Source organism: Chelon labrosus (assembly GCF_963514085.1).
Source record: "Chelon labrosus genome assembly, chromosome: 14".
NCBI lineage: Eukaryota > Metazoa > Chordata > Actinopteri > Mugiliformes > Mugilidae > Chelon > Chelon labrosus.
In genome coordinates, this window is record NC_140347.1 from 16,884,441 (window position 1) to 16,908,900 (window position 24,460).

At 43.3% G+C, this 24,460-nt stretch overlaps 1 protein-coding gene across 2 annotated transcripts in view; it reads right to left on the bottom strand.

Moving 5' to 3' along the window:
* The window catches only part of ptprk (protein tyrosine phosphatase receptor type K), a 109,524-nt gene that overhangs the window by 58,971 nt on the left and 26,093 nt on the right, over positions 1 to 24,460 (bottom strand). For both annotated transcript variants that reach the window (XM_084560814.1, XM_084560813.1), the window contains exons 2-3: positions 6,660 to 6,782; positions 415 to 575 (exon numbers count right to left, since the gene is read on the bottom strand). In XM_084560814.1, the coding sequence (XP_084416940.1) occupies positions 415 to 575; positions 6,660 to 6,782 (284 nt within the window). The remainder of the gene's footprint in view (positions 1 to 414; positions 576 to 6,659; positions 6,783 to 24,460) is intronic.

Genomic DNA, 24,460 nt, shown 5'->3' on the forward strand with positions numbered 1-24,460 from the left:
TGTACTTTCACACATGTGCAACAAAACAACATAATGTCAACATTAAAGTTGCTTGTAAGCAAAATGAACTGCTGAGTACTTAATTAAGAACCCCTGCATAGAATTTTTGTGTTGACAATATTTCACAAAATCAAGAGCACATTTTCCCATAAATCCTGTTTTGTTTTGTTTTAACTGAAGAGGCTCTGGTCACCATCTGCCATTGTGACAAACAAAGCACTTAAATTTAATTTTAAATGAGGCAATGCAGCTCGTGTTTCGTAATATTAAACCAAGGCTAAGAGGATGTAAACGGCAGACAGGCTGAAGAAGATTTTTTACATTTGGTCTCGAATCCTTTTGTTTGTAGGATTCTCATTAAGACAAATAAACTACTCTATTTCTAATCTGTTCTTCTGGGGTTGTGCTCAGTACCTTCACCAGGACGTTGAGGGTGCCAGGGCTGGAGCCGTCGGGACTGCTGAGGAGATAGTTGAAGTCGATACAGTGAGTGTCGTTCTCCTTCATGACGGGCAGCTGAAACCTGGCCTTCTCTCCGACGTCGTACTGAGAGACGTCGACATACATGTAGGAACCTGAAGGCAGAGAAAGGAGCGGTAAGCATAGCTTGATTGGATTGGGTTCAGAGCCATGACCCATGAATCAGCTATGTTTTTTTTTGTGTGTGCAGCTGTTTGTGCTTGTACACCACATACCTACTGAAGATCATTACTTGAACAGGCTAGCAATGGTTTTTGGAGCAACTACTAAACCTACAAGAGAGTCTTTTTCAGTTCCATTGTTTTTCAATTTTTCCTAATAATGAAACGATTTCTGACATTACACTGATCTTACGACTTCCTAATATTGTGTAGGTCTCCCTTGTGCCTCCAAAACAGTTGTGACTCATTAGAGAATGGACATAGGCCTTCTTTGGGTGTCCTGTGGTGTCTGGTAACAGAATGTTGTTAGTGGGGGCCTTTGGGTTCTACGGGTTGGACCTCTGTGGATTATGCCACAGATACTTGATCAGTTTGGGACCTAGTGAATCTGGAGGCCACCTTGTGCTGTTCTTCAGGTTTTTTTTAGTTGTTCCTAAACCGTTTTTGTGTGTGTGCACGAGTCAGGCTGCATCCTGCTGGGGATGGCTGCTGCCATCAAGGAGTGTCATTGCTATGGGATGGGTGTGCCTGGTCTGGTCTAGGTGGGTCCAAAAGTTTCCCATCAGAACACTGAATTGTCACAAGATGATCAGTGTTATTTACTTCTCCTGTCAGTGGTCATAATGTTATGCCCGATTGGTGTAGAGGACCTTAAGGAATGGAAGTTAACCTTAACACATTTCCCTACCCTTTACTTTGATGGACCTGATTGTCCTCTTTGGCGTTCCCTTTCAGACACTTTTAAGCATTTGGCTTCTTATGAGAACAAACCCGCCCAAAAAGAGCCTTCATTCTCTCCCTTTATGTCTGCACATTTTTAATCTCTTCTGTTATCTTTCCTTTCATTCCCTTTGGACTCGCAGTACAAGAATCAGATACATGAAACAAACCCCTGCTCCTGCTCCTGCATCATTTGTTTCTCCTTTGTGACCGTGGGACTGTTCCTGAGCTAGCCAACAGCAAATAAATGCAGAAAAGAAGAGAAGAGAAGAAGAGTCTTCTCAAGGGAAAGAAAATCATACCAATTGCAATATATCACGACCTGCAGCTAGCCAGGACTGTTGTGCACACTTACTTGCTTGCATTTTTCATCGCTATCCTCTGGGCTATGCTTTTCTGGTTTCACTTCCTTTGTTTGCATCATGCTCCTCTTTTCACTGCTGAATGCTTACTTTTGTTATCCTAACACGGGACACCTTTAAGTACTTCAGACTGTACCTACAGTGGGGCACTGCAGGGAATGCAGAAGAGAATACATAACATACTGGCAGGACAGCCATTCTGCCCATCCAGATGTTCTGGTAATCAACTCAGACCTCAACCAGATGTTGCTGGACTGACGTGATGTGCTATGATAAATTGTGATCCTTTCCTGCTTGACGTTTAATCTCACATTAGCTCATCACAAATTGAGAGAAACTAGCTCACTGGCACTGCTTAATTCTATTTGAAGGGTGTTTTCTATTTAACAGAGAGTAAGACTAAAGCAGAAATAATACACTGATTAAACTATTAATCAGTTTTTCTTACTGATTAGTCATTTATTAAGTAAAAAATATGACTATGAACTAGTTTCAGCCTCTCAAATGTGAGTTTTGGGTTGTTTGTTGGACAAAAGTTGAAAAATGAAACGCACAGAATAACACTATATCCTGTGGGATACCGTGCTCTGTACTGTTTTAGTATCCCCTGACATTTTTTAAGCACCATTTGTTTTAGCAGGATTTGAAAATAACACAACTGTACATTTTTTAATCCTAAAACATAGGCTCGAATAGAAAAGAGCTGCTTAATTGAATCAAATCCAAAACAATAAAATTCTACATAAAGTGCCTAAACAGTAACTAGTTAATTCTATTTGCATATTATACCATAGACATTATATACTGTTCAATAGGCCGCAGGACAATGGTGATTATCTGTTATTGTTTAGCTAATCTACCGTGGGAAAACTCATTTCTCTGCAGAATAGAGGCTTTAAACTGATGCACGCAAACGCAGGCATGGACACACACACACACATCAGCCTTTCACCACCCTAGTTATTGGTTCTCCTCTTCTTCTCTTCTCTTCATCTCCTCTCTTTCTCTATCATTGCTACCCCATGCCACACAAAAAAAAAAAAAACTCTGCTGTGGAGAGGTAGGACTGTGTAATCATTCTGAATGTCACCAACAAGACACAAAACGACTACATCCAAACTGGACTGGAGCCAGACAGACTAGGAACAAATCAAGGCCAACACTTTTTCTCTCTCTCGCTCTCTCTCTCTCCAACACCATAATCTAAAATGAAACACACGATGGACGCCACTCCTGTTTCTTCATTTCTGGCACTGGTACTAAGATGGTGACATGAGAAAAGTGCCTTGCAAGATGGCTGCCAAGATGATGTGCCGGCTAAAAATACTCCTATCAGTCAGAGACCCAGATATGTCAAAACACACGCACACACAACATCGCAAAATACAGTATAATGCAGCGTGCTGCAAAATCCGTCAAACGGATTTAGCACAGGTAGAAATAGCTGGACAATATTTACAAAATTGCCAATAATATTCCCCGACAAAATACACCCAGTCTGGAACAAAAATAGCATTAGATAATTAGAGTAACGAAATACCGAGAGGTTATGAAACTGATGCAGCCCTCATGTTAAGAGAGCAGACCTTGTGATGCCAAGAACATCTGACAACCAAAGTCTGCCCGCTTCCAAAATGGCTGATGTCTTTGAACTGCCAAACGTCCAAAATGGCCGCTAATAGAATGATTACACAATATAACCGTGAGGCTAAAAATATGCCGCCGTGACAGCCTTAAGACCCAGATATGTCACAACAACAGCAGCGTGGCAGACTGAGGGACGGTATTCTTCAGCGAAACAATACCAGGTCGCTGGTGGAGCAACAGCTAACGGGGTAGATTCATTTTTAGCATTTTAAGGTGCCAATCAAACTGCGTGGGATGCAGAATAACTAGCAACCGCGTGGAGATAATATTCCACGGTGGCACACTGATAAGAAGGGAGGCCATGTACTTTACAGGCCCGAACTATTTTCTTTAAATAAATGCATAAACTGACACCACTGGCGTTGGATAAGGCCACGTTGAAGTCTTTCAAAGCTACTGCCCAATCGTTCCTCTTCATCCCTCGTTCAAATTTAGATTAAACATTTTATATTGCCGTTATGTTTGAATTTGTTTGCTTCATTTTCGTTCCAATTATTCAATTTAATTTCAGATTTCTCTATAAAAGCCCTTTGTTCATTTGTTGCCTCCATGTTATTTTTTATTTTTTTACGTAAACAGCAGATTTAGCAAAGCAGATTTCAATTTACCATTATATTAGACAAAGAAAATGTAACCGACCACCAAAGTGCAGGTATTTTGTTTCTTAAAATTAAGCAATTATAGACTGCCATCTTCAGCGCTCTACAAATAAACAGACTTGACTTAACAATCTGAATGATTCACCAATTAATCTACAATTTCAACTTTTCTTTGTGAGAAGTAAAAGGACATGGAGTGAATATGTTCAATATACAATTCAACAAATACGTGTTTTGTGAAGCTTAATGTTTAACTTGCAGAGGAGGTATCAGAGACGCTTAATTAAATTGATATTATAAGGCTGTTAAAACGTTGCTGCTGTATTCATCATTATTCCGTCTTTATTAAAACACCCAGCAGTGGACAAGAGGTCGGCTCTGTTGCAGTTTTTAATGGCTTTTTTTTTTTTTTTCTTCTCCTCCCTTATTAGAGCACAGCAGACAACGAGAGGGAAGGGAGAAACATGGAGAGAATGGCATGCCAAATAGGCTTAGAGTGGTACTGGCTGACAACATTATGAGTAAAGAGTATCTGCTTTAGTCCGCTGAGCCGCAGAGCCCCAGCCCATGAATGTTCAACTGGCACAATGCGCATTGCCAGCATAGCATCTAGACCCTGCCATGGTGACGAGTGCCAGCATCAGCCCCCGGAGAGATTACATAGAAGAGTTTTTATCTCCATTACAAAAACTGCCAAACCATCCCTCAATGTTGCCTTAAGCACAAATGGTGATTAGCAACTGGGACAAATCAATACGGGCTATAAGGGACAAACGTATAATTGTTGGCTATGAAATGACTCTAAAACGGTTCTGAATTAAGCCGCTGCTAAATGACTCAATTTTCTCTTGCCACTACCTTTGACAAAATAAACCCCCGGAGCTACTAATCAACAAAATAAAGTCACTCCCAGGGGTCTTTTAGATGCTAAATACACTTCCCTAAAACAATGGGACTAAGTATCCCTTTGTTTTTAAGGGTCAAAAGATAAAACGGGCTTCTTTAAATCATGTCACATCCTCAGGGAGATTGAAGCCAGCCAGACCAGACTACAAAATTACTGGTGGCTACGATTGCTAGAGAAAACAATTCTGATAATAGGCATTACCAAAGTTTCCCCAGGCAAGGCATTTAAGCTACAAACTCCAGCCCTCAGCCATTTCCTACTACTCCCTCCAAATAGAAAAGCTAGCCAAGTGGTTTATCTGTAATCCCCTCCAGCAACCTCGTCTTTCCATCCCCTGCTCCACTGTTCCACACCCTGCTGGCATTATTAACACATCAAATGTCAGTTCATGCTCCCCGTACCTTTAGGCAAGGCTCTGAACCTCCCCTTCAGCAACCGGCATCTCCAAACCATTAACCTGCTCTGCCATCCTTGTGCCCCCTTCCTCATTCCACTCGCTTTCTAGGGGCATTAATGCTATGCTAATTCCAGGCATTACTACCTCTGCACTCTTGGGCAAGGTATTTAACCTCTTCAAACTGCCAACTCTGCCCCCTCTGCATAGTGACACCACTTGGTATTAATAACGCTAAATGTTAGACTTTGGCTGTGTACCATCGGTCTAGTGTCATTGCTTAAATATATGCAAGACCACATGTACCAGACAGCAACACACAATTTTTAAGAAAAAACGTGTGTGTGTGGTGTGTGTGTGTGTGTAAACTGCAAAGAGCTGGTGTTAAAATGAACCTTTCTCTAAATGTCAGCGAGCCTGGGTTGTCATGATGATAAGCATGAGAGATAAATAACGGCATTACATTGTCATGGTAACAAAGTCCTAATCTTTGTTACCACGAGGAAGAGGAGAGGAGGCAAGTGGGAAGGAAAGGAAGGGAAAAGAAAGGAAAGGAAAGAGGCGTAGACAAACAAACCAGTCAACATTCCTACTCTGTGGTTTTAATTTCGTGAAGCAAGTCACTGCTCCAGCATCGCTGGTTACTGTTATAACATTTTTGCTTTTAACATTGTAAAGTAGGCAACCTTCCCTGTTCCCTGTCGTTGATTAATGACCTCATATTCTGTTAATTAGACCCTCAGCCCCGAGGCAGAAAGATTTAATTTCCCCTTCATCATCATCATGTAGAAAAAAAAAAACACAACTGATTAAAGAGGAGAGGAGAGGAGAGAGGAGAGAGGAGAGAGGAGAGAGGAGAGGCGCAGGACTGTCAATGGAGAACTCCTACAGATACTAAGTACCCAGATTTTTTACAATAACATCTCCCTATAAATGCTCCTTCAAATTAAAAGTCCTTAAATATTCAAAATAAAAGTATAGGATCTGCAGAGCACCTATGCATCAGCACGTAGGAAGTATTTTGCTGCAGAAGCTGGAGCTAGTTTTACTGCATACGCTCAGGGGTTTTAGTCCAGTAAATCCCAACTTAGGGGCCTTCCAAAGGGCCACAAATACAGTACATGTGCAGAGCTGACAAATGAGTAATAGGAGAAGAAAGAATTCCCCTGAGAACTTGTTTGGTTTTGACCTGTTATATAAATTGTGGCTCTAAATATCAGATGATTTTCCTCTCTTTGAGTCAGTCATTTAAATGAAATCTGCTGAGCTAGTCAGAGAACCAGCTTACAACAGATCAGGGCTATTTTCCTCGGTTTGAGGTGTTGAAGGAGGACAGACATAGTGATTGGTGGACGCGACAGACACAGGAGAAAAGAAGCTGACGCTCACCTTGTGGCAGGTCTGGTGAGACATATGGCACTTCCTGGGTGTTGATGTGCGTCCAGTCGAAGTCATCGTAAGGGTCTTGTTGGTAATCACACTGAGAGAAGCCGTCGTCGAACGTACAGCTTCCTGTAGCAAAGAAACACAATAACATTTAGTTAACCTGTTTATTTTAAAGCAAATAAAGGCAACTTCCTTCCAGCCCTATTAGGAAAACTTCAAGTTCTTTATTGTCTGCTGTTTTTTCTGTGTGTGTGTGTGTTTGTCTCAGCTCATTAGCGAACCACCAGACGCCTCATCTCCGACAGTCATCACTCAAGGCCAGTCACAATCACCTCTGACTCAACCAGCAGAGCCTTCAGCTGATCATCTGAGCCCATCACCACAGCCTCGGGTCGGCCATGTGTGAGCCGGCCGCCTTTTGGCCACGCCTAAACAGGAAGCTGCTCTAACACAGAGAGACGCCGCCTGTCCCCGACAGCTAGCTCGGCTGATCAACTAGCGATGATATGTGGCTCGCCCTGGCAATATCGCTGATAGGAACAGCATGCTGGCGACTACTAGCTATCTGATTCACTGACCTAGCAGTGATGCACAGCTTGCGCTAGTAAAATGGCTAGGAGAAATGTGGCTAAGAAAAGCCACAACACCATCTGACTCAAGTCCCTGGTGGTTAGTGGTCAAATGCGTCCTTTGTGCCCTACTTCACTTGAAGTAGACGTGGTTGGATTTACATGAAGCAACACGAAATTAACTGGAAAAGGTTGGTTGGTTAAGATTTTGAAACACAAATATCTTAAAGTCTATAAAATATAATGTGGGAATTGCTATTGTTTGTTAAGAGCAACAGAAAAACTGAAATTTCAGACAACACCAACAAGACTGAGGCGTGGCATTGCACTTTTATTTATTTTTCTTGTGTATTCTCATTTCCTGCAGCACCTCTTGCTGTCCGGAGACTGAAAGACAAGAAGGAGCGACCAACCTCAGCGCCGAGCTGCACAGATGGCGTGTTTATATTCAGAAAAAAATCCCTGACATAGAAGGTATAAGCGAGCGAGCCACCATCGAGCCGTATCAGCAACCAGCACTGCCAGCAACATAAATCTCCTAGCATTCAGTTAGCGCTACAGCTTTGCTACCTGTGTCCCGGAGCAAGCTGTGGCGGCTGTGATGGAGAGCAGAACGACAGGCCCTCAGATACCCCACTGATCTGAGCTCCCGCTACACAGGCATACCAAGAGGTGACAGCCGCCGCCGGAGGAGAAACAAGTTAACATCAAACTAAGCGAATGTCTTCGGCTGCCGGCTGTACGGCTGCCTGTGACTCACAGCCTTCGGAGAGGCACTGGATCACACTCCTCTCGGCATCCTTCTCTAAACCAGCCCGTCTTTGTGCAACTCAGTTCACTCCCATTCAGTTCAATTAAGTCTTTGTCACAGCAAGTCACCTCTATTTTGGGGACATGTCGAGGGCACTGAATACAGCGCGACATGGGAGTTTTTTATTCATCTTATATACCAAACTTGAAAAGCAGTTGTGTGCTAATCCGAACTAATTCTGATTCATGTCTCCGAGTATGTGTTTGTGTAAAACTCCATGGCTTCCTGTCTCCCACTGTTTGTGTGTCAGCTTACATCTTGAAGTCAGGTAGCTCTCTCTGCATGGGTTAAAAGAGCAAACTGTGCTTGCATGTGCACGTGGGCGCATCAACACACAAGATAAAATGCTTTGGAAGTATGTTCTACGTGTGCTTTTGTTAGCTGTTGGTATATACTGTTTTGCAGATATAGTGTAAAAGAGTAAAAAGAGATTGACCATCTAATGGAAGCATGGTTAAAACAGGTATTTCTCTTTATTTGAACAGAAATGTGTCTATAACTCAGTAATTCTTACAGATAACCGTGTTTCTATCTCCAAAAAATGGTTTAGAGCTAATTCGTAATCCTCAAAAGGTGCTAGCATAGGTCACGTTATGCATGGCTGTAATAGACACAGTAGAAGAAGTAGAGGTCATTAACCAAAAATAAAAAATGAAACTCGCAGACAAAGAAACAAAACCCATAAAAATAGAAAGAGGGCTTCAGGAATTTTTTTAATCAGGCAAGTTGTATTTATTTTTTCGTGTCAGCCAGTGTTGGCAGTGGAGACAAAGGCATGCGTGATTCTAATGGATGCAAGATGGACTACTTATGTGACAACAATGGCCGCCATGCACACACAGAGAGACAGCGCCGCCTTCTCGAGAAACAGCTGATCAGTCACATGAGTTAAACCCTCGCTAAGCTAAAACTTAAGCATTTTTCATTTCCATCCACCTTTTCTAATGAAAACCTTTAAAAAGTACATCGGGATACATTATTGTAAGATAGTCTGTGTTACTTTACGCAACCTTTTATGGCTTCACAGTGCTGCCACTTCTAAATATAATCAAAATTAACTGAATGAAATACTGATGTTTTGTTAAACTGTCCATATAAAATCCCTACAGTGGCCTGTTTTGTGTGTTGCCACTGTTAGGCCGTGTTCTGACGATGCAGACACACTTAGTCTTGTTTTACCTGCTACAACATTTGTTTGGCCTTCTCCGCCCTCGCTGAGGCTGCAGAGAAAAACACAGTAGCTCTATTCACACCAAAGCCTTTTCAAGCAAATTCTGCTTCTAAAGGCACAATTGAAAGTATCGGGAAATTGAATTTAAACACATCCAGAGTCTAAAATGTGGGCTTTTAACTGTTTACACATCTGCACACTGGGCTCCACTCAGCTTTGATGTAGCGCTTTTGGTACAAGAGGTATTTTGCCTTGGCTTAGCAGCAAGAAAATATGTCCTTGTTTTAAATTCCACTTTACTGGCTGCTTTAAAAGAAAACATTTCAATCGCGGAGCATTCCTCTCTTCTTGTTAGCACACTTCTGATAGACATCCACTTTCAACCGCTAACGTAGTAAACAAAGTATCTCCGTGTGTGTCTTCAGAAACTAAATGTGCGTGAAGAATTTCTGCACACTCAAACCTCGCTCTATCTCGCCCACATCCTCGGTTAACACTTCTCCCTTTCCTGAATGTCCTGCCAACACACACACACACACACACACTGACAGACACATGCATCTGACAGCAAATCCTTGTTGCCAGTAATGAAATGAGCAGACCTTGAACTATTCTTTTTGCTTCTGCCTAAAAAACAAAAAAGACCTAGTGACAAGCCATGTTTTGCCCAAATTTGGTATTAACTCAGATATTAAATCACATGTCAAAGATCAACAACCACAGAGCTAGAGGTAAATATTTAAATTTAACACGCACTAATACTTGACCTGTTTGGGATCTAGAGAATTTGGAGGCCAGGTCAACACCTTGTGCTCATGTTTTTTGTTCCTAAACTGTTTTTGTGTGGCTGCATCCTGCTGGGGATGGCTGCTGCCATCAAGGAGTGTCATTGCTATGTCACTAAGTAACATCAACACGAATGCCAGGTACAAACGTTTCCCACCAGAAAACTGAACTGTCATAAGTTGGTCATTCTCCAGCCAGTGGTCATAATGTTATGCCTGATCGGTGTATAGTTAAAAACCTTATCATACATTTGGATCTGTGCTTTTGACCCCCTAATGAATATAACTCTGATTTTAGTTCCTCCTAGTCCCTATTGGAAACATCTGGCTGCTAAATGCACCACTGTGTTTACTAGCTAGCGGCTAACTTTGTATGTCTGCCATTCGGTGCCGAGCAGGTAACATACAGTGGATAGTTTAGAGCATATTTTGCTGAAAACAGCTGCGTCCTCTTGCCAAAATCAAAGCTATGAAGGCAATGAGAGAGAACCAAAACAATCAAGCTGCGGGCCAGGAAAACCAAATGAGCAGAAAGGAGGGAAATTGTGTATTTTTGTTGCCGCTACAATATTCTGCATGTGTTAACCGGATATTATGGTATAACTAATCCCTACAACAATTTGCAACGCACATGTATATGCATGAGTGTGTGTCCAGATGGGTCATTATTGCCACCCTCTCCTCCATTCACAAGGACACAGAGAGAAACAGAGAAACCGACTGCATGCTAATCACTTTCTAATCAGCTTCTGTGATTGGCTGCCTCGCTAATGAAATAATGGCGACTCATTTGCATAATAAAATAATTAGAAGGACTTGATAAAGGCTCAAGGGCAGAGAGAGGAAACCACACACACACACACACACATACACACACTAGCAGTGACACGGGAGAGCTGCAGTCTTTTCTAAAAGATTGTTGAATGGCATCGGGCGCAACATCTGCCACCGTTGCTCAGAATCATTTTGCGGTGATTTGCGTTGACCTCCACCTGCAACGAGGTGAATCAAACAAAAGTGCTTTGACCAAAAGTGTTTAAAAACACGGGTGCAGACAGACCCCAGAGGGTCCCCGGCTTTCTCAATTATTAGCTCATATCAAGGTGATTAGCTGGCAATGACAAGGATGTATAACAATAGCTAGTTTGATTAGCTTTCACTCCCTCCAACGAGATCAAATGGATCTGCAGAACAGGCAAATCAGATCTAACAGCTAGAGAGTGCTCAGATATTAGTCCCAGGGACACTTTTGAATCAAATGAAGGTCTGAGGAGTATTTTCTTCTTCTCTAGAAAATTTTTAAATAAATATCTGCTATGGAAAAGCAGCTAAAAGAGGGATGATTATCCACACTAATGCCAGGTCCAAAAGTTTCCCAGCAGAACATTGAATTGTCACAAGATGGCCAATGATATTTACTTCTCCTGTCAGTGGTTTTAATGTCGTGGCTGATCGGTGTTTAAATACAAGACCATTTACTATGAACGGCACCCTCTTGTGGTATTTACAGTCCCGTAAGTGGAAGTCACAAGTTGTGACGCGTTTGCTGACACATTCAGAAACGGCGGAGGTGGATGGTAACTTGCCGTCTTTCCATTTCCCACATATCCTCGTCTTCTCCCAGCAGGACACTGAACTGTCACAAGATGGTCAACGTTATTTACTTCTCCTGTCAGTGGGCATAATGTTGTGGCTGATCGCTGTTTGCTTCATATCAGGATGCGCTGTGTACGAGGTCACATACCAGCCCCCACACCCCCCCTCCCCCCCGCGACCCCTCACAGGACAAGCGGCTACGGGAAATGAATGAGTGTTTTCCGTGGGAACATCATCACATTTTTGCCCTGACGGCAGGCTGAGGTGAAGGAACATAAATCTGCAGGATTAAGGAGCATGCACGCTATCTCACCCCCGAAACAAACAATGCACTTTTTATTCCTAAAGTACAGTTAAGTGCGTACAGTGCGAACTCCTTCGCTCCGTCTCTTTTACTCTCGCCCCTATGCCCGTCTAGGATTTATCAGCAGAGCTCTGTTTCAGTCTGCAGGCTGAGATATGATCACTGGAGAGCAGATAAGACAACACGAGCCAAAGAGTGGGAAAGCAGGAGGAAAGGGTATGGAGAAAAAAAATGGAAAGAGAGAGAGAGACGGGGGTAGTAGGGAGCAGGAGAATTAATTTCTTAACAAGTTAAGCCCGTTGATTAGCTTTGTGATACAGTAATAACAGTTTTCTTTTGTTTCAGTGGCCTTTTGTTTTTTTTGGTTTTTTAATGTATGTTATATTAAGAGAAGAGAACAGGAGGGAAGAGAAAATGCCCATTTCGTAAATGGAAATCATTTCCAAGGACAGTAATTACATTTACATCATTAAAATCCAATTCCAACCACCAGTAATCCTGTTTCCTCCCAAATCATTGCAATTTTGGCCAGTTAATAATTCCGTTTGCTGACCTGGATTCATAATCGTACGTGGCTTTGTGGCACATTTCATTTCCGCGAACCACTAGAGAGTTTTTGGCTCAAATGCACAAGAAAAAAAAAGAAAAAAAGCGTAATTAATAGTATAGTAGAGGGTCCTTATAGCAGCATTAGGCACTTTCTGCCCTGACGTACATTATATTACGTACTCCCGTCGCTGGGTTTGTTGTTTTTAAATCTGTGCGTGTGAATCACCGAGCTGCCCCGACGCCGGCCGCCTCAAGGACACTAATAAAGTTGCACCTTATCATTTACTTTCTGTGTCATCCCTACATTTTTGTTCTCTCTCTTTCTCTCTCTGTCTCTCTCTGTGCCTCTTGTTCTCTCTTTCCCTCTCTGAGAATAGGTGAAATTAGCCTGAAATGATACAAGGTGACATCAGAGAGGCTGACACACACACACACACACACACACACACACACTCACAAACTCTCTCTCTCGTCACGCTTCAGTAGCCCTCGCAGCGCAGCGCGACGCCATCAAAGCCCGAGACCCATATACACACACACACACCTCGCTGGTTAAAACATACACAGTTATGGCACGCGCCACCGCACACCCAAGCGCACGCGGGTGACACGCGCGCACTCGTGCACGCTGTCCCGCAAAGAGTGACACTCATGCATGCACACACTCAGACTAGTAGTTTAATTGGAAGTGCTGAAGGCTGAAGAATTTCTCCTTCATCTCACAATGCTGTAATTGAATCTGAGACGTGTGTGTGTGTGCGCGTGTGTGTGTGTGTTCAGCTGATTCAGGAGTTTCCATTGACAGTAACAGTAAAACAGAAATGTGTGTTCTTTGCCGTCTGTGAGGAGCCTTTCTGTCCTTCCATCCCTGACTATCTTCTCCACTCACCCCGCTCTCCTCTCTTGGGGTTAATGCGGCTTTTCAATTCAAATCCAAAACCCAAGCAGTTTTTCAAAAGCCACATTATTTCCCACAAAAACCGACGATGATTTGGTTCGCAGTGGGCTCCTCGGTGAAAGGCGGCCATGACCTCCGCCTGCCGCGTGTTGGCATTTCATGGAGGGACATTTCTGGTCCGGAATCTGTTTTTCGGTGATAAAACCGTTCCTTACCGAGCCGTTTTTTTAATTCCCAATTGTTATTTTGTAGTACAGTCTAATACGAGGTGTACTTTGAGTGCTCTCTTTGTAAAATTGTGATTATGCAGACGTTTGCGGGTGAATGAGGCACTCATTGCTACATCGTGTGACAAAGGAAGTTCAACGCAGTACCTGAAAACACGTCTCTGTTTGGACGGCGGCAAACAAAAAAGCCCCATCGGCACACACAATGAGGCGTGAATGACTTACTAATGACCTGCCATCACAGTATCACTGTCACACATTACAATAGGAACAAAGCGGAGCGGAACTCTTTTTTTTGTTGTGTGTGATACAAAGAAACTATTTGGTTCCACATGGCAACCTTATCATTAAAAGGCTTCAGTGAGAAAACAGAAAGAACAGCCTGGCTCACTCTTTCCAGTGCTCACATAGTCTGGAAATGGCTTTAGTTGGACTGCGTGTTGGTGTGGACACTTAATTTGAATTAAAACACGCCGACTCTAATCTGCTGTGTCAACATGACTGTGTGCTTGGGCTGCACCTCATGGCTCACTTCATTATGAGCTAATTTATTTATATTTTTTCAACCAATATTCAAACCAAAAATGGTATCTGACCACTGACCTTTCACTGGAGCTGTTGAATTGATTAGCGAGAGAGCACAGCAAACCAGCAGTACCCAATAAAGGCTGTGACATACTCGGCAAGAAGCGAGAAGTTTAGGTTCGCTTGGGAGTTCTCACAGCTAGTTCTCGACACATCCACTGGGCAGAACTTTTTTCTCGTGTCGTGTCCGGCAACTATTCTGTGATTGGTCAGAAATTAGAGCAGGTGTGGTTAATGCGGAAAAGCGGAAATGCTTGCGGCTACTCTGTGAGCTCCCAGATGCTAGTATTCTCCTGGATAGAGATCGGCATACCTACTGCGGCGTGATCCGACAGTCGTCAAAACGACTAGCTGATATCTGAAAATAATAAGAAAACTGCCTCTCGTCGTCCATCTCCTGCATCTCCCACAATGCTTAGCGTACGTGACGTATGCTGCAGTGGGAGGGCCCTGTGAGGACTCCCCTGGAGTTCAGCACTTGAGTTTCTCGTGAAGTATAAATTACCTGCCCAGAACGAACTTTGTTCTTGTTCTTGCAGCCCTAGCAGCGAGAACAGTTTTCTGGCTTCTCGCAGAGTACGCAACAAGCTTACGAGACATGAAGGTGATGTCATCTGAACTTTCAAATATGCAAATGTGCTGACGACAATACGTTCATCTGGAAAGAGGAAATTGATCTGTACGATTCAGGAGAAACCAGCTCTGTACAATGGTGCGTAGCTCTTCCCAGTTACCTAGCTTCCTATTTAGTTCTTACGGTTTCCCCTTTTAAATGAAGAATCCAGATTCCTAACACATGCCGGTACGGCTTATTTCTTTTTTCATGCGGGTACAGAGCGTGCGTGCCAGTGCCTGTAGTTTTCAAACGCAAAGTTTTCAAGTCACAAGCCTTGGTTGGCGGTAGTTCTGTAAAACAACGTCAAGTATTTTTTACACGATACTTTAAAGTAATATTTCCTTACATTCCATTGTGATTATAAACTGATAATCTTGGTTTTTGACGACTAATTGGACATTCTTCGCTCTTTTTGGACATTTTTCAGACTTGATTGATTCATCAAGGAACTTATTCGCGCGCTCACATCTGAGAAGCTGGAACAAAAGAACTTCTCCTTGATAGCAGATTAATTGCGTTATCATTTCAGCATTAGTAGAACTTCACCGCAGATTAATAAGATGATTATTTTTCAATTAAGCGGTTCATTGTTAAGTCTAGGATCATTCGGTCTGAGCGACATTTCTAAAACCTAGGTTTAAATTCCTCATGATAGCAACATATTTAAACTACCTTAATGAATTGTTGACAGTCAACATGACACCTTGACCCTAAATGCATCACACCTCTTTGCGAATATGCCCCTCTTCTGTCTTTACTCTCTCTCTTTGTCTGTGTTTGTTTGTGTGTCTGGAGGTAGCGCCGCTAGCGGGGGTCGAAGCCTTCCATAGACGCTATCTTTAAGATATTCACCTCTCTCCTCGCTCGTTCTCCCTCTCTCCCTCTTACGCTCTGGGTCTATCTCTCCATCGTTAATCTCTATTACTATTCAAATGCTGACATTTAAAGCAACTTCCCGTGCTGACTGACTGGCTGACTGGCTGGCAGATAAGGCAGGGGAGGAGAGGGCAGGAGACGAGTCGGGGATGATAGAGCGACGTAGAGGAGAGTTTGTCGCTCACCAAGAAAATTAGGAAATCCTCCTCACCTCTCCTTTACCACCCCCCCACCCTTCACACCTCCCCGTCTGCGAATGAGTTCCCCCATAAGCCCCGGAGGGAGTCAGATTTCACTCGTTCTCATGAAAGCTGAACCGTCCCCTGCTTTTTGTGTGTTTGTTCAGGCATTTACCTCTCCCCACACCCACTGCTCTGTTCACCGTCTCCCTGTCCACCCCCTTTCTTTATTTCTTTCTTTCTTTCTTTCTTTCTGTCAGTGAGGGGTACAATAGAGTTTGGTACAAGGCTGACTCATTTAACAATTCACTATAAAACATAGTGCTCTGGGAACACTGACACACTTCAGCTTTTTGTCAAGACATTGGCAGGTCAACTTTTCTCTCCTTTTCTGTTGCAATAAAGAGCAAACTGAAGCCAGCAGAGAAGTTTTATGGCTGGCAATTAAATGCTAAGATGACTGCGAGCATTGGTAACCGGTAACGTCACCGAAAGACCGACCCCTAAACCATCTCCAGGATCATATCGCATATCAGTGTGTGTCACTCTCAATGAGTCAGAGGGAGGTGGGTAATTATTGAGCGTTTAGTCAGGACTGAGCTCAGCTTAGACCTGAGAGTACAGCTGGTATGTTTTTGCCTAAAATCCCCCAAACAGCAAGTCTCAACAGGCTGCTTCCCTCCACCCTTCGCCACACACTTGACCTCAAACATGCTGACTGGCTGATTCACTCTCGACGCTCGGCAGGCACAAACATTAACCATATTATGACTCAAAGACGAAAAAATCCAGGAAGCAATTAATATTTTATTACAGCTCCCCCCATCACCAGGAATCTGTGGACGATCTGTAAGTCATAAGAAATAAGACTTGGTTTTACTCTACATCTCAGTGAAGCCTCTCATTGAGGCTAGATTGGACATTTCCCATTGAGTTATACAAAAGGAGCCCGGACTGAAAACGGATCAATACTGGACAGAATGGGGTCAGGGTGATTGCTGTTAGTTTGAGGGCTGCATTTGGGGCGGAGCCTAAAACGCAGCACCTGTATGCGACGCACACGCCACCAGAGCCAGCGGAGCTCCATTACACCGCGACGCCAACCCATTCATCACGTTTCCCTGATAGCTAACTGATGAATTACCAGGAGAGTACAGTCAAATAATGCTTCATCCACTGCGGAAGATTTGAACGGGCCAATCAGAGGGAGGACAGGAGGCAGTTTGTTTCTGAGCCAATCAGGGTGCAGCTGAGGTTTTTGGACTGGAAAGCAGGTCTGGTGTGGACGAGATAAGGGCAGAACAAACACACATTAAACACCAACCCCCACAGACATGAACACACACACACACACACTAGGAAAGTAAGGCCAGATGGAGAAAGAGGAAAATTAAACAAAAGCGAAGGACAGTGAAGAAAGATTGAAGAGGAAAAGCCTAAAAAAAAAAAAAAAAAAAAGTAAGAAGAGGAGGAAACTAAAGTGTGAGTTGAGAAAAAGAAAATCCCACCCTAGAGCTATAAGCAGGTTAAATCTGAAGCAGCTAGCTTAGCAAGTCAGCACACAGGCTGGTGACACACTGAACTGCCTGGCTGACTTCTCCAATTGTCCAGCTGGTTCAAAGGCTGGCTGACTGATTTACTGACTGACTTACCGACTGGCGGCTTGGATTTACTCTATCCTGTGTTTGTGCAGCAGAAGCACTTCTGTTGTTCAGCCTGTCGGACAAAAAGCAGTTTTCCCCGCCGACACACAAAGAACAACCTGAAACAGCACTAATACCAGAGAGGCCGACAGAGACGAGGAGAGAGAGGGGAAAAAACACAAACAAATAAATAAACACACGTTGAAAAAAAAAAAAAAACAAGAAGAAGATGCCTCTCCAACATCTTACTTCAAAGAAGACGAAGAAGAAAAAAAGAAACGCCTAAAAATAACAATTGGAAAATGTTTCTGGGACGTGTGAAACCAATAAAAATCAAATATGAAAAAAGGAAAAAGAAAAACGAACGCGTCAAAGAAACTCTTTTATCCGCGGTTGTGACACAGTTCTGTCGAACAACAAAAGATACCTAATGATAGCATTTACTGTCCTGGAGGAAATTTACTTTTCACTGCCAGCACAGAAAAAGAGCACATTGCACAGCAGTGGAAACCATAGAGACCCAAACAAAGGGAATAACACACAAGTGGGAATAACATGCTAGCAGGCCAGACAACTACCAAAGCACCTCGTTCTGAGACTGTCTGGAGAGATAAACACGCATTACACATTTCTGTTAGTGTGTCAGGACGGCCGCGCTGGGCCCAAAAACTGGTATGTGCACGGCAATAACAGGCTCTAAATGAAGGCCACAGCTGTGTGTCACAACTGCCAGAATCATGTGTATACACGTGCAACAACATAAACCCAGTGTTTACAGGGATGTTAGCACTGTGGTCAGTCTGTTTACTTCCAGAGGCAGGTGTATATTAAAGGGGAGTTCTGTTTAAAGCAGACCGGGTGTTATTATTGTCGTTCGCAACCATTACCATCGGTAATAACAACGCGGTGGACTTCAGTTTTATTGCCGACATCTGGGAAGACGACAACAAGGCTCAGATGGATGGAGGGACAGATGACGAGAAAAGTTTTAAATGCTGGAAAGCAAACTCTGAAATTAGCCAAACTGTCCTTCGCACGTATTGGTCACAAGCTTAAAGACAAACTGTCTGCTTTAAACTTGACCTACCTGTATTCTGCAAACGTCAGGTATGCTCAGTTTCGGTTTCCCCCCCACATAAAGACGACTGAGCTCAGATGTTGGCTTGCTCACAATCTTTTAGATCAACTGATGGCTCATGTTTTGAAGGGATAACTATGCCCGCATGCTGACTCCCTGACTCCCAAACAGTCGTCTGGCCCGAACAAAGCCTCGCATTGTGTCAGACTTCACATCTGAGCGATTGAACTTGCTGCTGCTGTGTGTTGTCCTGTGTAATGAAGGATCACTGTTGCTATTTTGGCAGAAATCACTTCAAGCTTTATTTGGAAACGGTAGCGATTAGGGTTGCAGCAGTCGATTAATCTGTAGATTATTCTTTCGAGTAATCGATTAATCTAAAACATAATCGATTAATCTGTAGATTATTTTTTCGATTAATCGATTAATCGAAAAAATAATCGATTAATCTGTAGATTATTCTTTCGATTAATCGATTATTTTGTAGATTAATGTATTGACTATTTTCTGAGTTGATTGTAGCAATACATATAAGTGAACTTTTCCTAATAAATTTTATTCCAGCATAATGATGACATATTTGAACACACTATAAATGAAAAACCCATTTTAAACTTTAAGTTTTACCAAATGATACTATTCATTAATTCATTAATTAAGATGTTTTTACAATATTCTGTCATTAATCATCATATATAGAGTGTGTTTTAACTTCGGTGACTTGTGCTGATTGTAATTGGACATGCATCTATATTATCCTATAATAGAGGGTCATTCATACACACATTAACCTAACATGCATGTGTCTCTCCCCATGTAGCCGACACAGGGACAACATGGAAACGCCACATAGAAAAACCCTTGTGCCGTGATGATAACCTCAGCTAAACGTTGCTTCCAGCCGCACAAAGTAGAACATTCACGGAAATGCGTGTCGTTTAGTTTTAGAGGTCTATATGTGCAGAAACGAGCTGCTCACAGCTTGTGAATGCGCTGGAAAGTAGTGAGGACATGCTGTTCTCTTGTTTTTGTTTTAGTGTTCATCGAGTTTTCCTTTGAACAAGTTTGAAGTACAAATCCAAAGCACAATCATATATCAGTAGGTCAATCAAACATCTTCCTCTCTGTTGTAAATGAACCATTTCCACCTTTTATTACTAAAAACATTTCCGCTCACTGTGAGTTGGTGAGTCATTTCTAGTACAAATGCTATGTGTGTTCTCAAATGTCATCAATTATTTTTAATAAAATACAAATAAACTGTTACCCTTATGTGATCCCACAGTGGGTATTTGTTTTCTGCATTCAACTCATTCATTCGTACACTTGGAGCAGTGGGGCAGCCATCTTTCCAGTGTAGGAGGGATTTGAACCAGTGACCCTACTTCTCTATCCAATACTCCACAAGAGCCCAGTATGATGGTGGTGGTATTTAAGGCTTGATTATCCAGGTCACACAAATCAACCACAAATATTATTTAAAATGCTGTTAAGTAGAATTTTAAGCTCCCTCAGGAAAGAGGGTCTCTTACTTGAGTTTGTTTTGGGATTTTCTCCAGTGAAAATTCTGTATGCACGCTACAAAGATAACTCAGACTGAGTAACTTGTCACGACTGGGAGAAATGATTATAAAAAGTCGGACCTAAAGTTGTAATAGACCAGAACACTTCTTCAGTCACAACTCATCAGAATGCATTGCATCCTGTGTTTTAATTATAAAAGCTACTCCTTACAAAAAAAAAAAAAAGCGAAACGACAAGAATGTGAACATGCTACTACTTTCTCCTTTTTTCTCCTCCCTCTGTCACAAACACACACTCGGGCGCATTGGCCCGGAGCGCGGAGCGAGAAGTGCGTGCTGCAGAGTGCGCATGAATATGAGTGTGTACGTTGTCACCTTCAGCGGTAAAATGTGGTCAAACATCACTTACAGGCTGGGGAAAAAAAATAATAAAATGAGAAACCGGAGACAGAACGAGAGACAGTGAGAGAGTGAGAGAGAGAGAGAGAGAGAGAGAGAGAACAAAAAGGGCAAAATGTGTGCTTCAGGGACCTCCACTCCTCCTCCTCCTGGTTCGCAGCATGTGTGTGTGTGTGCGTGTGTGTGGGGTAAATGAGTTTTGGGAGTTGCCGTCTCTTTACGATAGCTGTAACTGGCCCGAGGACAGCTGTTATTACACTTCACAACAGGGAAATACTATATGTGAGCGTGCGTGAGAGAGAGAAAGACAGGAGAGAATAGTTTTCAGACCCTGAGAAACATTACGGTCATGTACTTGTGTCCTTGCGTGAGTGTAATGATAATGAAAATTAAAGATGGGCGCAAAATTTGGAAGCCGTTTTAGCAAAATATATACGTACGCCTCGATTCACTTAATTCACCCGGGACCAGTTCTACAAAGCCTTATGGCTCTGTGAGTGTGTGCATGTGTGATTATGTGTGTCTCGGAGCTAAGGATGTAGCTCATGGGAGGGACAGGCCACTTACCTACATGGGAGTGGTCTTTTAATAGATATGTGTGTGTATATATATGTGTGTGTGCGTGTGTGTGTGTGTACATAGTCAAATGACAAAGCTCTGAGCAGGAAATGAGTCCAACCGGTTCCTGACTCACATTCAGGTTACACCGCCTCGGGGTTACTCGGGCTGACACACAGACACACACAGAGAAGCACTACAACTAATGTACACACTTTTAGACACCAGACACCATTGTTAAACATGTCCTTTCTCTTGCTCCTTTAACTTGCTCTGTATTTATTGAGGTCACATATATGAGGTGGTCTCAGGATTAGTGGTCAAAGACACGACTGGAGGGTTGCTGGTTTGAATCCTTACTTTTGAGACTTTTCTATCCAGGTGCACATTCGTGCAAACAATAAATTGCAATATTGCGAATCCACTGCCACTAACAGGCTCCCTCCTCTGAATTAAGGGTTTTAGGATACGTGTTGTATGACGTACGGACCGCCAAGCCCCTTGAGGCAAATGTGTAATGTGCGCTGTTGGTATATCTGAATGAAACTGACTTTATTTGACTTGGAGAAAAAAAAAAAAAAAAAGCACAGCCCCGCGCAGCTAGTAGATATACTCGTATCCTGTCAGCGTTGCGCGGACATCATCGTCACTTTTACTCCAGCTGACAGCAAACACTGTCTCTTGTAAGCAGAAAACGTTTCCTGACCTTGACCACTGATTTGGGGACAGCATCGCATGGAGTAATCTCTGGCATTGCGCACTACCATTTCCATAAAGCGAGCAAATGTAAAACTTCTGAGATGCAAGGACTCTGACGTGCATGATCTTGAAGACATTTTAATACACCGCACAGACTGCGGACTCTTCGCGAAGAGAATACACTGCCTCAAGAATGTCGGCCATGAAGCTGACCCCAAAATGTCCCTTTCGCGGGGTGTTTGTGTCCGTTTTGAGGGGATGTGGCCTACTGCTCCGGGGCATCATACCCCGGGTTTATCATGCATGGACTCACTCTAAGACGGACCCTGCAATGTCAGAGCCATGGGAGGAGATGGGGATGAGCATCAGTGAAGCATACACACACCCATGCCGTGACTTTAGACCTAGACACGAAAACAGGCCACACATAACGAGTTGTACAAGTCAACGCACAATGCACGTCTCATAATGTCACTGATTACGTCCAGAACGGGAAGCCTATGCTACTCCAACAAAGCCTACTGTTGCCGGACGCGAGTTCCCTACATTCCCGTCTTGTTCTTCCCGAGCCGAATCAGACGATTTTCCTTAACTGCAACATTTTGGCAGCGCAGCAACATGTAGCGCAACACTTCGTTGACCCTTGTGGGTATATTTATTTTTACGCCTCTCTGAAGACGAGAGGTCAAATTGAAGAGCGGAAGAGGACGCCTGCGGCTGATAATGAATTAGCGCTTCACTTAAAGACGTTTCAGCAATACTACGACCTACAGCGAAGCGTCATGCATATTACATGTAAACCAAGTCATCCCTGAGTATATCCACATATTCCAAAATGAAACGAGCCCCCGTTGCCACTTGATTTCTAAAAACAGATTTATAAATTTATAGAGTATATGAAAGTGGCATGCCGCTGTCTCCCTCATTAGAGTCATTATTTAAAAAAAGCACCCCTCCCTCCGTCTGAATCATTAAATTAACAAGTGAATTCATGAACAGACCATCAATTAGCGCAAATTAACGCAATTAAATTTCTCTTAATTGCAGCAAGGTGTTTGAGTGTTGCACAGTCTGGCAAACAACAGCGGCTCTTTTCTTGAACTCGGCGATCCGTCCTCCTCGTGTGGTCTCAAGCTTCTGATGACTGGATCTTCAGTGGTTTGTGTTTCTGCTTGCCTTACGCGCCTTTTCACTGACCTGACCCGAAACACGGTGATCACAAGAAGCGTGTACTCCACGAGGAGCACGGCTCTGTAGCTGCCCGTGATCGTTCCGTGCCCTACATCTTTTTTTTAAACTTTCCCACAGCGGTGTCCTTTCAACCCTTTCAGACATACAATATTTCATCCTTTTGTTTAATATACATGCGCGCACATTCACAGGCCCTCACTCCCATTGTGGCACGTACGCCACAATGTGTGCCAAGTAATTAACGCTGTTTGTGTTTGTCCTGTGAACGGCCTGGAATCTTGATAATGGAAAACAAGAGCAGACCGGCCGCGTTTTCGTTTATACATCTATCTGTCTACCCGCGTCTTGCCGTCCTTCCCTCCCTCCCTCCCTCCCACCGCGACCACTAAACACACTATCACTTTGCTTCTCCTCCTCCCTCCATGCCAGTGCTGTCATTTGTGGCAGCCAGGCAGAAAACGCTGGGTTCCTTTCTGGTTTGTCGCACAAGGAAACCATTGGTTGTTATACAACGACCCAACAATCACTGCTCTGTTTGGTGGTTGACTTGTGTCTGAGTTTAACACACACACACACACACACACACACAAACAAACCCGGCCTCTCTGTCTTTTTCTCTGGAGCGAAACGCCGAGGCAAATCCAGAGCGCAGTCTTTTTCTTGCTCATGTTAATGTAAGTAATCAAAGCGGACAAGGGGCTTTGTAATGCTGAGAGAGCAGAGGAGAGTCAGAGAGAGAGGGAGAGCGAGGGGTCACCTCCTTTAACTGTCCACTCCTCTCTGCCTCCTGTCCCGCAGGCGAGGCGGCGGGAGACAAGGAAGAGGGGATGGGGAAACTGATAGTGACACAGACGGAGCAGAGAGGCAAAACACGGACGTGATGAAAGGGAGGATCAAGCTCGTACCCCACTTTTCCTGCATTAACGTCCCACTATGTCGTCGAACTGGGATGTTTTTTTCGATCACGGCATCTTTTGCTTACTCCCAGAATAAACAAATCCCCCGGTGATGCACAACGCGGACCATTTTCCGAACATTTACAACATGAAATCGGCGAGATGGACTATAATTTTCCCAAATCACAGCCCGATATTACCACAAAAAGCATCAACCAGCGGACCGCCGCGGCTCCGTCCTTTGATTTACAACGGATCCGCACCCATACAGAATTTGCTTTAAAAAGTTTTTTGCCTGAAAACAGCAGATGCAGTTTTGTAAACAACATACAAACACACATACACACACATTAACAGAATAATTGGACTGCGCAGTGTATCTGGCAGGTGAGCTACACTGATCTGGCTGTTGGTTTTGGATGGCACCTCTCACTACTGATGCTGCTGCTGCTGCTTCAACACGATACAAAGCAACTAGAAAATGTATATGAGTGTGTGTGTTATTATGATATGCCCACAGGAGGAACCATACAATCAGGCCTAAAAATGTGCATGTGTCCACATGTCTCTATGAATGTGTGTGTGTGTGTGTGTGTGATGTTATGCCAAGGGCATTGTGTAAAATCCACTCAAACAAACAACTTGAAGAGC